General features: G+C 43.4%; 1 protein-coding gene across 1 annotated transcript in view; it reads left to right on the top strand.

The window, feature by feature from the left end:
- Positions 1 to 771: 771 nt before the first annotated feature.
- Positions 772 to 15,198, top strand: part of ADGRL3 (adhesion G protein-coupled receptor L3) — a 334,544-nt gene continuing 320,117 nt past the window's right edge. The window contains exon 1 of the mRNA XM_050895371.1: positions 772 to 867. Coding sequence (XP_050751328.1) covers positions 813 to 867 — 55 coding nt within the window. The 5' untranslated portion in view covers positions 772 to 812. The remainder of the gene's footprint in view (positions 868 to 15,198) is intronic.

The raw sequence follows: 15,198 nt of genomic DNA, 5'->3' as shown, positions 1-15,198 counted from the left end.
GATCTGTCTTGTCGGCAGTTTGTTGACTTGCCAGCATGCTGGGAAGTGTGCTCTTTCAGGAGCTTGCATTTACTCTTTGGCCTCCCTGTATTTGAGGGTTTTGGGTGGAAAAGAAGTGGCTGGGGTGGAAACTTATTCCTGTTTAAGAGATCAGCACAGAGCCTAGGCACCAGTTAAACCCATTTCAGCTCTGGAATTTCTGTTGGCTTGTGATTTATAGATACCCAAACATTTTCAGGAGAGTTGCAGGCTGTTTTAGAAGTCTCACGTATGTAGGATACGATGAAATATGTATGGACTTGGTTTTTTTAGTCAACTTTCAAGCCTGTGGACTCTCTGGACTGGTGGGCATCATTGTTCAAAACTGCTGTCTTAAGCCCTGTTTTGAGAGAGGAAGCAGAGCATTAGTGATGCACAAACTGGCTTTCTGCACAGGGAGAAGTTTTAGTTCCTGTTGTATGTAGGAATGTGCATACATCTGAAGGGCTGGGGGTGGGGGGAAGACACGTTTGCCTTTACAGCTGTTGGCAGCAAAGAAACACAGCAAGACTTGATTGAAAACACCTATCTTACTGTTTTACTAACTGCATTTTTTTTTTCTTTCTCATTTGTAGGTCTCAGACTCTGGATACTGGCTGTGGGATTTTTATTATTATTATTATTATTATTATTTTTGATTGGGTTTTTTCCCCTTTTTGGATGTGAATTGAAGGCCAACAGTTGAAGTGTTGGAAGCAAGTGCAGGAGGACGCTCACCTTGTTTTGTTTGAACCCTTGTTTGCTGGGATACTTTCAAGCCCTCCTTCACAGTCATGTGGTCATCACAGCTGCTGTTCTTCACAATGCTCTTAACACCGTTAGCCCATGGTGAGTGAGATGATGGTGTAAATTTGCCTGTGGGAAGGGAAGAGAGAATAGAAAATAGCAAGGATTTTGCCTACGTCTTTTACCTAACGGTGTTTTATTTTTTCCAGGATGTTGATTTCTCTCCCCACTTCCACCCCAGGTCTTTGAATTCCCAGGCTATGTTATGACTAGTTAAGTCCTGAAACAAAGAACTCTGGTCATACGTAAAGATGTCTCTTATCGAGTTTAGCTGCTATGTTAAGGCAGACATTCTTCCTCATGCCTGAACCTATTCTGTTGGTTGTGTGTCACTGGGATTGTCTCTCCTGGCCTCTGCATGGAAATGCATTTCCCTTCTGTGAATACTGCTCAGTAAGGGGCTGCATGTCCCCCTTTAGCCATAGCTCTAGGGTGGGATCTTACTCACCATCATGTTAGACTGTGATTTCAAGCATTGCAGTGGATGTTTCTGTGCTCTGCTGAAAGACGGAGACTCCCATAATCTCAGTGACCCTGAGTCGAGAAGAACCAAAACCAGTATGGTTGCCTTAGCCTGGCACACTGTGTAACTCACCCAGCAATGTGGAGCCATTAGGTGTAGCACCATGCTGCACAGCTAGGCTGCATCTGAGAACTGAGCTAATAGCATCAGGCACAGCTGCTGTGCTGCAGAGATGTATGAGCTTGTGGTGGGTTGACTCTGGCTGGATGCCAGGTGCCCACCAAAGCTGCTCTATCACTCCCCTCCTCAACTGGACAGGGGAGAGAAAACAAAAGGCTTGTGAGTCGAGATAAGGACAGGGAGAGATCACTCAGCAATGACTGTCACAGGCAAAACAGACTTGACTTGGGGAAATTAGTTTATTTTATTACCAGTCAAATCAGAGTAGGATAATGAGAAATAAAACCAAATCTTAAAAACACCTTCCCCCCACCCCTCCCTTCTTCGAGCTTAACTTTACTCCCAATTTTCTCTACCTCCTCCCCCACAGCGGCACAGGGGGATGGGGAATGGGGGTTGCGGTCAGTTCATCGCACGTTTTCTCTGCTGCTCCTTCCTTCTCAGGGGGAGGACTCCTCACACTCTTCCCCTGCTCCAGCGTGGGGTCCCTCCCACGGGAGACAGTCCTCCACAAACTTCTCCAACGTGAGTCCTTCCACAGGCTACAGTTCTTCATGAACTGCCCCAGCGTGGGTCCCTTCCACGGGGTGCAGTCCTTCAGGAACAGACTGCTCCAGTGTGGGTCCCCCACAGGGTCACAAGTCCTGCCAGCACACCTGCTCTAGCGTGGGTTTCTTTTGCTATGGGTCCACAGGTTCTGCCAGGAGCCTACTCCAGCGTGGGCTTCCCACGGGGTCACAGCCTCCTTTGAGCATTCACATGCTCCGGCGTGGGGTCCTCCACGGGCTGCAGGTGGATATCTGCTCCACCGTGGACCTCCATGGGCTGCAGGGGGACAGCCTGCCTCACCATGGTCTTCACCACGGGCTGCAGGGGAATCTCTGCTCTGGTGCCTGGAGCACCTCCTCCCCCTCCTTCTTCACTGACCTTGGTGTCTGCAGAGTTGTTTCTCTCACACATTCTCGCTCCTCTCTCCGGCTGCAGTTGCTGTTGTGCAGCAACTTTTTCCCCTTCTTAAATACGTTATCACAGAGGCGCTACCACCGTCGCTGATGGGCTCGGCCTTGGCCAGCGGCAGGTCCATCTTGGAGCTGGCTGGCATTGGCTCTATGGGACATAGGGGAAGCTTCTAGCAGCTTCTCACAGAAGCCACCCCTGTAGCCCCCCCTGCTACCAAAACCTTGCCACGCAAACCCAATACAGAGCTCTAGCAGAAAAATTTGGTCTTTTTATTAGCCAGGAAAATGTTAAATGAAATCTGACACGTTTAATTCTTTCAAGTAAGATTTTGAGGCCCGGGGTTGGTTTTTTGTGATATGAGAAACCCAAATGTAGGCCCCAGAAGTAAGTTGTCAGGTTTCATAAGTCCTGAAGGGTTCAGGAGCTCCTATTTGCAGTGATGGTTGTAAATGCGCAGAGCAGAACTTTGGAAAATCTGGCTGCCTGATTTTCCTGATGCCTAAATGGAATGTGAGCTCCACCAAGGATCTCATTTTAATTACAGGTCAGTGGGAGCATGTTTTTAAATAACATGGCTCCCTGTATGTAGGCTGTGGGCCCCTGCTTTTAAAATATTCATCAGACTTTTTGTGCTTTACATGCAGTGTATGTGCTAAGACACTAGAGCAAAATTTTACAGCAAAGAAGGAGGTTAAAAAATGAAATATGTGTAATTGGCTGAACATATCTATAGAGCACAACCTGTCTGCTCATATCACTTTTATAACACCTTTGGGCACAAAGGTTATCTGTACTATCGTTCTTCAAGCAAAACTCCTTGCTGACTGTCCTGGTTTCGGCTGGGACAGAGTTAACTTTCTTTTTAGTAGCTGGTACAGTGCTGTGTTTTGGATTTAGTGTGAGAATGATGTTGATAACACTCTGATGTTTTAGTTGTTGCGACGTAGCGCTTATCTTAAGCCAAGGACTTTTCAGTTTCCCATGCTCTGCCAGCAAGCAGGTGTGCAAGAAGCTGGGAGAGAGCATAGCCAGGACAGCTGACCTGAACTAGCCAAAGGGGTATTCCATACCATGGAACGTCATGCCCAGTATATAAACAGGGGGGAGTTGGCTGGGAGGCGCGGATCGCGGCTTGGGAACTAACTGGGCATCGGTCAGCGGGTGGTGAGCAATTGCATTGTGCATCACTGTTCCCCGCCCCCCCCCCTTCCTTTTTTTGTTATATTCCTTTTCATTACTATTATTATTATATTTCATTATTACTATTGTTAGTATTATATTTTACTTTAGTTATTAAACTGTTCTTATCTCAACCCACGAGTTTTACTTTTTTTCCTTTCCTTTCCTCCTTCTCACCCCACTGGGAGGAGGTGGGGGAAACGGCTGCGTGGTGCTTAGTTGCTGACTGGGGTTAAACCACGACACTGACTTGAAAATTAGAATGAATATTTAAACTGAGCCAACCAATTGGGGTGGAATGAAAGAGCTATTTAGGAAAGGTGCTCTCCATTCTTCTCCAGGAAAGTTAAATGGTAAATGTTTTGTAAATCTTTATAATTAAACAATGTTAACAGTTAAAGTAATTAACAATTTAAATATGCCTCTGGCAGTTTTGTTTTAAATTTGCAGTGCCACTGTAGCTGGAAAATCCTGCCTGATAGTCACAGTAAATGAAAATGTCACAAGTATCCTAGGAGTCATATTATGCTACAGATGAGCAAACACCAGAGATGCAGAAAATAGGTGCCTGGAAATATTTCTACCCTTTATGTTCTTCTACAAAGTAAATGTACAGGGTGGATGCTGTGGTTTTTGTAGCAGTCAGTGGTGGTAAATCTGACCACCACACATCTAACCAACACATGTGTTATCTGATCCTATAAATCGCTAGTGAAAGTGCAGTAGAGGCACACAGCCACCTTTCAGTGGTGGAGAGTGGCCCAGACCAAAGGTCTTCAAAGGACTTGGTTTGGTTCTCCCTGTTCTGATCTCTAAGATTGCCCAGGATGCAGCTACCATCTCAAAACTTTGGCCTGTTGCCTTTCTTGGGGGGAGCAGGTACTGAGTGTGTGTCTGGTTGTTTGAGGGTAGTACATTCCTGATACTAAACGAAGGGAGAAGACTGCAGTTTTGCTGTGTGATGTGATGTTCGATGAGTGTGTTTGGTATCAGCTAGCACTGGGCAGTCAAACCCATCCAATCTCCCATGGAGACTGAAGGACATGCGCATAAAAAACAGAGTTGTATCAAAGGTTGGAATAAATAGTCTAATAGGGCTTCCAAGGCTTTGAAATCAGAGACTGAATATCTGATGGCTTTCAGGTGCTCTCCCTTGCTACCCCTCTCCCTGTAAGTGCCTGCAGAAGGCTGCCTAAAGCAAATGGCAAGTCGATATCAATGCAGAGGTTCCTGCTAGCCTCAAGAAAGTGTATGTGTGTTTAAACACATGCCACAGCCTCACCTTGCATGTAAAAATAGTCCAGTTAAGCCCTGCTTTTTTTTTTCTCCCCTTCACTGCATGCAGAAAGCATTCCTATTTTGTGTTTAACAAGACTCAAGCATTTGAGTTCCTCTTTCATGGACTGGAATGACTCCTGTCCCATAGTGATTGCCGGAGTTGATACGAACTACTTTTACAGACTGACCTCGCAGCATCTCATTCCCTTCTTGAGTTTCCTGACACAGTCTCTTCATCTGTAGTGGTAGCTACATTATAGACAGATTTCTTAGGCTTGTGATCTCATAAATTTGTTTAGGGTTTTTTTGTTTGTTTTAGTTGTTTTGGATTTTTTTGAGGGGGCTTTTTTTTTTTTAGCTATCTCTTTTCTTGGAGTATATTGTGTGTCTTGGGTTGTGATGACAGGTGTGGAGTCAAAGGGTGTATGACTTCAGTGATCTGCAAGATGAAAAGTAATCTTCCAGGATACTGCCCTGGTACAATGTCATCTTGTTGATAAGCTGTAGAAATAATGAAAGGGGAAAAAGTCATGAATCCTTGCAGTTTCTCAGTGATGATGTTAATCTGCTATATCCTAGATCCACAGGCACTGTACTGTCTAGTTTTGCTCAAACTGCTCTGAATCATAGCTCACAAAAAAACTGAAACCATGTGAAATACTTGAGATAATAGCAGATTTGAGTAGTGGATGCTTTCTTTAGTGTTGCCCGTCACTTGAATGGAAAATAGCTTACAGCTTGCATAGACAACACAACTTGGACCAGTGTGGAAGCCCCCAGAAAGCTATCCCCTCTTCTAAGCTCTGGCAAAGCCTGTAAATCCATCTGTTGGATAAAACTAAACCTGTTATACAAAATCAGAGAATTAGCCAAGATAGAAAGCAACAATACCAGGGAATAAAAAAACCCCAAACCATCAGCAGCAACAACAACAAAAACCTTTGCCATCCTTTGCAAGGGCTCTGCTATGGACAGGGCTTTTGCACCCCTGCCTCCTTTTTGCCCCTGCTTGGAAGCTTTTCCCAAAGCGTCCAAAGGCCTGGACCCCCAGGAAAGTGCTCCTTGGCTTGCATCCCCCCATGTACACCTGAGCAAACTGATCCTCTTTGCCTGTAACGGGTGGATTTCCCAGAGGCGTTTTCTGGAATGAGCAGCTGCTCTCATCTTCCTCAGCCTTCCTCCCCTTGACCCCAAACAAAGCAGATTTCTCTTTACCCACAAATGAACACTGTCAAAGTTCACCCGAAATGAGACGGACATGACAGGCAGCAGCTCAGTTTGCAAGCCTGGAGAGACGTACAGCTGCTCTGTCACATTGCTGTCATGCTCATGTGTGGCTGAGAGTTGAGATTTAAACATTCCAGACTGCTGGACAAAAATAATAGAAATAAAAGGATTCAGAACTGCATGCTGTTAAGAGCAGGATAGGAAGGATACCATAGTAATCGCTGTGGGGTGAAATTTTGCATGTCTCCAAACAAGTAACTTATTTTAGGCTTTGGAGAAGAGCTGAAGACCTGTTGTATGCAAAGATCTTTATCATCCTATCAGATTGTTTTATTATTATTCATTTGAAAATTATTTTTTTTTAAGGATTGCATTGTGTGCATAATTTCATGATGGGCAGCAAAGAATAATTATTTGTTGTTGTTGTTACTCTAATGCTTTAACGGTCTAATCAAAAAATGGACAACCACTTATCATTACTCAGATTAAAGCAATAATCCAAATTCCCCAGTTTCTGTTGGAGATTGTTGCAATAAAATCAACAGGCATGGTGATCTGCCTGTTTCCTCTGATGTTAAGCTCTTGCTCTGCAGTTGTGTTGTGAGAGTGAGCTGTCAGCATCCTGGTTCCTGCTTGGGCAATGTGTGGTGTCAGTTGTGGGGGTTGGTTCCTCCTTGGTCTTGCAGCTGCTTGGGGTTATTTTTTGTATGTTTTAACCCTGTATTTATTAATGGGTTACAGACTGTTCCCTCTGGATGATCCATGGGGTTAGCTAGTCATTGCTGTGATTACTTAGGTTTCTTAATCTTTTTCTCAATATACAATGTGGTATTTGGGCTAGAACCACACGCTTGCCCAAAGTTAAGCAAGACTGAAGCCAGAACAAGTTAGGCAATAATATAACCAAAACCTGGCTGAAATTACAGGGCAAACAATATGACATTAAATCAATCTGACACTAGAGTAGTTTTGCTATTACAGCTAGGACAGGCTAGACGAGAGTCATCTGATCCTAGAGCAAGTTGCAGGTGCAGCGAAAGTTTCTTAAATAACTTCAGAGATAGAGCTAAGTTTAAGCTAAAATAAGTTCTAGTTCAGACAAAGCCTGACAAGTCCTGGAGCTTGGTATTGTTAAGAAGCTTAAGGCCTACTACTGACACTTGACAGCACCAAACTGGCAGGGCTACAGTTGCTGCTGGCCCAACTCTGAACTTGCAAAAAATGAGTTGCCTCCAAGAATTTATTTATGCGGAGTTGTGCATAGCTGTAAAGTGACCTTCCTGAATTTAGGGACAGATGCCATCTTGTCTCTCCGTATGAGAATTAGTTCGAGATGGGGCTGAACTAATTTATCATTTGCAGAGTAGAAAATGAAATTTGAAGTCCTTTCAAGTCATTGCAGCTGCAAGGAAGAGAGCCTCGTCTGCTGTCCTGTTCTCACCCTCCGTGCTTCTGCGCCATCTTCCCAGTGTTTCTGGGAGACAACTGTGGTGAGGGAGGGCTGCATCTTTGTGAAAGATGGCGCTTGAAGGTCAAGCTGATCTCTCTAGGCATTAGCAGGTCCAGATGCCAAGCCAGTTTCTGTGGGAACAGTGGAAATATTTATTACTGAACAGCACTGGTAGTTGCTTGGTGACAATGATTCTGTTAAAGCAAGCAGCATTATCTTTCTTGGGGGAATATATGATGCTAGCAAGCTGGTCCTCTGTGACAGAGTGCTGTTTAATGTGAGCTGAACATTTGCCTTACTACTATTTTAATACAGTGGAAATACTGTCACTGCTTAAAATACATACTGTGTTTCTTTTATACTTGTACAAGTGTTATGTTAGCTAGTGAATGGTGGATAATTGCCTTTTACTACAATACTCTTTATATAGTCAAAATGAAATACAAGAGACATGTTTTATTAGTTGTGAAATAGCCAAGTTGACTTCCAGGCTTCTGCCTAACTTCATTGTTTTAAAAGATTAATCATCCTTGAAATATTTATAATATTTGCTATTCTTGGCAATTTGTATTACCTGCAGCCGTGCCACCTTTTCTGTAGTGGAACAAGTGATTGAGGAAGGCTTTTCCTGATAAAAGGGGGTGGCTGTTCTATGTATATACTACAGTGCTTTCATTAGCAGCAATGTACTAAAATCGGGAGTATTAAGTTCCCTATCTGATGACTGACCAATCTATAAGCTGATAGAGGGTGAAATTCAACCTTGCAAAGACTCTATACACCATTTAATTCTTGCTTAAGCCATTAAGCAGTGCAGAGATCTGTGTGGACCCAATTCTTTCATGTTTAAATTTCACACTAAATAAGGAAGGAGACTTCAAGGGGATTTTCTGATAATGTGTTTTTTTCTTCAGTGTTTGGCAAGTGTGTCTGCTCATAGCATCTTCCTGCATTATGGAAGGAAATAAGTTCTTGTACTATTTTCACTTGCCATTTGTACTAAAGCATACTTTCCTTGGGACATGCAAGCCACATGTGCTACCAGCACAGCTCTAGTTGCAGTGAAGCTGGAGCTATAGGATTTGAACTATAGAAGAAGGCTGGTGACTAGGGCCCAAATTAATGTATGGAAGTTAGCCTTTTCTATAGGCTTCTTAACACGTATGACATACAGCGGCAGGGCATGTGGGTTTCTTTCTGAGCTACAGCAGTAGAAAATGTGCTTGGTCTCACAGCAGTAGGAAGCAGGGAGTTGTGTTACCCTGCAGGCCTATAACCTCTGATGCTTGTTTTATTTGTAACCATTTCCTGACAAGACTGGTTTCTGATCTCTAGTGACCAACTCTGTGTGCTCTGATTTTTTTTTTTGTAGTGTTAATTAAGCCATAATACGTGACAGCATGTGAATTACAGTGTAGTAATTTACGCCCAGCACATTCAGGCACAAAGATGAAGGCCAAATGGCCTCTGTGCAGCTAAGTGTGAATTATTGTACCATAATTTATTTCCCGTTATATTTTACTGTGATTATAATAAAGTTTTTATTAGTGAACTTCTTTAAGAAAATTTACTTTTTAAAAAACAGAATTGAAAAGTACAACACAGATCTTGTCACAAAGAGGGGTAAGTAACTTTGGGAGATGAGGAGTTTTGTTGAATCCTGAAAATTTGTATTTGTGCAGTTATTAACCCTAGGTAATGAATGGGTGTTGTGGTGCAGACATCCGCTGTCTAAAAAACTGACCTAACTGTAACTATTCATTTCATATCAGTTGCCAAGCAGTTGCTAAGTAGGATGACTAGGTTTATTTGTTCCTGACCTGGTCTTGATTTGATCTGGAAACCTTAGCTCGCAACCACTCTCCTGAGCCATCTAATCTTTTTCCAGTTCAGGCTATGCAAATGCGCATGTCAGACACTCTTATTATGGCTGGCGCGCTTATTTTCAGTCCTAGCGAGTGCTGAGTGAATAGAGAGGACAGGTTTTCTGCGGCAGTGTGTAAGAGCACCAGAGGGACCAAGCTGGCATGGCTGCTCTGCTGCATGTTGGGAAAAATACGCCAACTTGGAAAGTGGCTTGGGTGGTACTGGAGAGGAAAAACAAAAGGGCCATGAATGCCTTAAAAATCTTTCTCAATATTTCTTTCTACAAACCGCTAATACTCTTCTTTTTTGTTGAAGACAAAAGGCAAAGCTCATGCAGTTAAGGTTGCTTAAGGGTTACCAGGATAAAACCCTCTTCCCACTGAATTGTTTTTGAAGAAATGAATGAAGAGCAGCCATGTACTTGGCACATTGTTCACTGAGATGACAGGATCTCTGGGGCAGTGCCTGGCTGTCTCTTTCTCTTGGGATTCAGGAGGATGTTGAGTTTATTCATCCACACCGATCCTGGTGTGTCTCTCCTGCAGTAGTCCCTGGCTAGCAAGCACTGTTAGCTAGCCGTGTCCCCAGCTAGTCCTTGTCATAGCTAAGCACAGAATAAATAAGCAGTAGCTATTAAAAGTGGGCTCTTCCAAGGGACTTACTCTCTGAATAAGTTTTACTCATGGTCTCAGCAGCTTCTAGGTGATCAGGACATTGATGGGGCCAGGGCTGTTTCACTTTTGGTGGATATCTGGGTTTTAGGAATATTATAGCGGCCCAAGGAAAAACCATAATAATTTTCCATGTAAGCAGTAAGTGTCTGTGATACTATGGTTTGGCTTTAGATGTAAATACTTAAAAAAAACCCCAACCAAACAAACAAATGAAAAAACCTGCCTGACTTTTCCAAATAAACACATCAGAATAATCTTTTTATACATCCTTTCGGAGTTAATAATCCCAAGCAACCAGGACTGAAAAATGTAGTGGGTCAAAGCTGACTAATACAGGTACAAGTGTCCCTTAGCCAATAACCAGAGGTACCATGGAGCACCAGGAACATTTTCACATCTGCAGCTATCTCTGCATGTGAGAAGACAGCTTGTCCCCTGTCTTCCTGGACATGTAGGATACTCCAAAGGGGCAAGCTGAGGTTGAATGAGGCTGGTGCAGTAGCGAAGGAGGAGCAGAAGTGGGCAGCTTCCCTTTCCCCATCCCAAAGTACCTGCATAGCGCTAGGGCAGAGCCACCCTTTCCAGCAATGCAGGTGGGGGGCCATGAAAAATGGGGGGCCAGGTTTTGAAAGCGCAAAAGCTTGATGTGCCCATCCTTCCCATGGAGCTGTAACACCTCTTTTCTGGATGTGAATTTGCCCACAAATGGCATGTCACTCCTGTTTCTTTTCCTAATAACTTCAGCTAAGCTTAAACCATTGGAGTTGGAGAGGAAAAAAAAAAATACTTCTGAGGGTTGTCTGGCCCTAGTTCTCTCATCTGTTTAGGCTGGGCATGTTGAAGTACTTCAAGCTAAAATGAGAAGAGAGTGAGGGAATGAATTATGGCCGCCTTCGTTCTCACACCGCCTCCTCAGTTGCTGCTGACTTGCTCCCACAAGATCTGGGCAATTCTGCTGTTTTCCTCTGTTAGGAAGAGCACCCTTGGCCCAGCCAGAACAGCAAGCAGAAGCTCTTTATTGCAAATGAGACTGCTGATTCCCTAGAAGAAATCTCTAACATCCATTTTATCAACTCCACAGTCATGTTAAATGAATCCTAGAGCCATCTGATGTTTATTACCCCATGGCACATTCACTGTTGTTCAGTTGGTTCCTTTAGTGATCATGATTTCTTGAATTGGTTATGTTGTTTGGTAATGTGGTTTTATTTGAATTTGGAAGAGATTTCCTGCTGCTCAATGAGCAACTCATCTGGGAAAGACGCTCTGGGAAGGGAAGAAATTAAAAGCATGTCGGAGAGTTCAGAAGCTTTTGCCCACTTTGAATTTCCCTGATTCCAGGAAATTGTTTGGTGCTGGGCAGCCCCCCCTGAATATCCCTCCCAGTGCCTGGCAGGACCATCTCTGTTCTCTCATGAATCTGCTCCAAGCTGTGGGATGCTTGATGGGTTTTTAGCCAACACCACACAGATGCTGCAATCTGCCCATCGCAGAGAGCGTAGGACTGGGCTGGTCGGTTTTTAGTTACAGTGCAGTATTGAATGCATACCATAAACTCAAGGAATTGTAATCAGAGCAACATCTACTTTTATATATTTCCTTGTGCTTTGCTGTGTTGGGCTGCTTTCTGCAGTGCCTGATAGTGCTGGGTGTCTTGCTATACATCCTGAGGTGTGAGTTTTTCACATAAGATTCATGGATGCTAAAGATCCTCCCCAGTCAGTCTGTGCATTAGAGTGGGCAGAGGAAGAGGTAAGGGCTAGAAATATGTAATTTGGGTATCGTCACTCCCTCCTATGCCATAATCTGTAGAAACTGAGATGCCTGGTGGATTTTACAAGCTCAGTCAAATTGTCGGTTGTTCTTAAATCTCCAGAACGTGGAGCCATAAATAAATAGCATTTTAATACTGAGTTTTTAGGGTCTGATCCAAATCCCATGGCAAGTCAGTGATTCCATGTAAATGCACTTTAAATGTGGTCTGCTCAGCCCAGACGTGTTATTTTGGGGAAAGCTAGAGTGTAACATGGAAGAGATCGTACCCTGGGCTTGTCTTTGCATAATGTTCTCTCAAATCTTAGTGCTTGCAGTGAGTTGACCAGGTTGTGGGCTGCTCCCCTGCCCCAAGAGCTGCAGCATTGTGCTCGGTCCTTATTCTCTTGGGAGACTGTTCCCCTTCAAGCTCTTCTAGGAACAATTAGCAGTCATCAGTGCTGCTGATTTAAATGAGGATTTTTTTTTCCCCTCTGCAGCTCTTGTTGCTGAAGATCTGTCTCCAATTTTTAATTTGCAGTGTTTTGTTTCTATTACTGAAATGCTGGAGGCTGCAGTAAGGGTTGATTTAGTATCAAGAGAGCAGATGACAAAAAGAAAACTAGCTTTGGTATGTCAGTCTTCTGTAATACTCCCCTCTCTAGCGGGGTGGAGGGGGAAATGTGCATGTCTGTTTATAAGCAAGGCAGTTAGACTGGCTGTGCTAGTTGGGTCGAGTTGGAGTGGGGCTGGGAGCTTAGCTCCTCTGCAGTTCAAGGTGTGAAGGAACAAACCCATGTGGCAGTCTCTGCAGGCAGGGAGAACCAGGGTGGTGCTCCACAGAGCCAGGGGCTGGTAGTAACTATGCGAGCTGCTGCTTGCCATGCACGTCTCAAAATGCATCATCTCCTTTCCCCCAACATGTCTGCTCCTCTGCGGGAGGGGAGCGTTCGGCACTGGTGCTGACAAGCATTCCTGCAAGCAGGTATCCGCTTTATTCCTCCAGTGGAGGCACGGCTCCACTTTGCAAGACAGATTCATGGCCAAGTCCTATTTATCACTTAAAACAATATTTTGCTGGCATTGCTGCTCACTTCTATGTGTATGTAATTTGTAGCATGTTTTAAGGAAGAATGCCTACTTGTAATAGTTGTAGGAAAATCCAGGTCCCTGAGTTTATTTTTCTGTGTGTGTGTGTGTGTGTTTTTATATATATATATGCATGTATTTTTATATATATATGCATGTATGTGTGTGCTTTAAATATAATTTTCACATTGTATATATAAATAAACCTATAGAGAGCTGGTCTATCTAAACTTGGAATAATGCAAGGAACTTTTAACATGCCTTCATTTCATTGATGTGACTTGAAATCTGGCCTGTCATCACAATTCGTAATCTTATAGGCATATGCAATTAAAAATCTTACTATTAGATATTACTCTGGGGGAATTCTGAGAACTAAGAAATCTAATAAAGTTTAGTTGTTCCCTTAATTTGATTGGAAAAAATAAATAAATAATTTGGCCTCTTGGTCAGATGCCAAATACATAATGAATTTGTATCATCAGCAGACACCTTAGAGTCTCCGAGCCCTGCTGACAAAAGTGCTTGGAAGTCATGTGTTACAGTATCAGACAGCCATTAAAAAAAAAAAAAAAAAGAAAAAGTACTTGCTTACTTTTATGCTAGTGTCTGACAAAACAGGTCTGGACATAAATTTTGGGAGCTGATGAACTCTTATTTGTGAGAAGCTATTTTGGCATGTCCTTAGCTTTTCTACCTCTCTGGACACAGAGCAGTTGCCATGAGGCACCGCAAGCACGTCCTTGCATCCTGACAGCTATAATCCTTGTTTCAGATCGCATACCTGAATTCACAGGAGCCTTAGATTATAGGGGTAGAAGACAATAAGATGGAGGAGATGAGACACAAAATGGATGAACTGTTTATGAACTCATTGATGCTCTGTTTAGTGTCCTTGGGGAACTGAATTAAAAATGGGGGCGAGAATCCTTTTTAGTAGAAACCCACGTTGTTTAGACTATTTGCTATACGCCGTGATTTGTAGCACTGGTGCCAAAAACTTCCTAGCAGGCCCCAGAAGGTGGGACTGCTTTGATGCCTGGCTTGATGTGGATTCACGTTTTGTCCTGTGCACGCTTTGCCAGTAATGCTGGCTGTCCGTGATTCACCTGTATAATATCTGAGCTCTTCCTGCCTTTCTCTCACTAGGTTGTTGAATTGTGGTCTTTCTTCTCTAACCAGCCAGCAGTTCTTGCAAAGCATAGTAACTTAATTATTTAAGGTCTGCACTGATTAGCCTCACATCTTGAGGCTACGCAGACTCTCAGCTGTGGAACATCTGGTGACAACCCTGTTTCTCGGGGCCCTAGCCCATGCACAAATAACAGCCTCTTTCTTTTTGGATAGTAAATATGACAGATGTGAAATTCTCCAGTTCTTGGGGAGTGCTGACATGTTGAACTTCATTATCCCTCGTTGGCCAGTTGGCAAAATGCAATCAAGAATAACTTTTGAGGAGGGCTGGTGTATCCAATATCACTCTGGAACGCTATTATGGTGAGAAGCTTAAAGAAGGACAAGTTTAGGGCACAGAAAAGTTGATACAAGGAGATGGGATCAGTCCGTAGCACTCATGAAAATGCAGTGCATTAAAAGAGTAAACTTTGAAGTCAATGGGAGCTATGAGGTACAAACCTCTGTGAGAGTTAGACTCACAACCAGTTTAGGTGCCAAGACCATTTTAGTACACTTCACCACAGTGTGTGATTTTTTTGATGGTTTACACTGGGATATGGCAATCTGAATATCTTATGGAGGTGGTAACTGCAGAGCTGCCAAATGTTCCTTAGTTTTTATAAATATATTCATTGGTGGTTACACAGTAATAATGTTTAAACCGCTACAGCATTATGTGTGAAGCCAAATACATGTATAAGATGTATAGTAGCTAGATATACTACCTGGAAAGTAATAGAAATGCTAGTTAAAGCTGTGGGGAAAGAGCTAGTTAGAGCTGGAAGGTAGTAGTAATGCTAGTTAGAGCTGTGGCAAGAGTTATAGCAAAGGTATTTTTTCTAGGGAAGCCTTAGGGAATGTTTGTTTATAAAGCTGAATATGTGGCTTTCACAACATTGGGGGGGGGGGGCGGGGAAATCTATTTTGACTCAGAGTTTGCTGTGATATCTCAGGTGAGTTGCAAATCCCACGGCTTCATGTTCTTCTCTCCCGGTCAGGGTCCTTGTCTGAAATGCGTTTCCTGGGGTGACTCACTTTCCCTCAGCAGGCTGAGAGGAGGTGCCAGACTTGACCATTTA

This window comes from Gymnogyps californianus, chromosome 4 (genome assembly GCF_018139145.2).
Source record: "Gymnogyps californianus isolate 813 chromosome 4, ASM1813914v2, whole genome shotgun sequence".
Taxonomy (NCBI): Eukaryota; Metazoa; Chordata; class Aves; order Accipitriformes; family Cathartidae; genus Gymnogyps; species Gymnogyps californianus.
The sequence above is the reverse complement of the archived record's forward strand: the minus strand, read 5'-3'. Positions and strand labels throughout refer to the sequence as shown.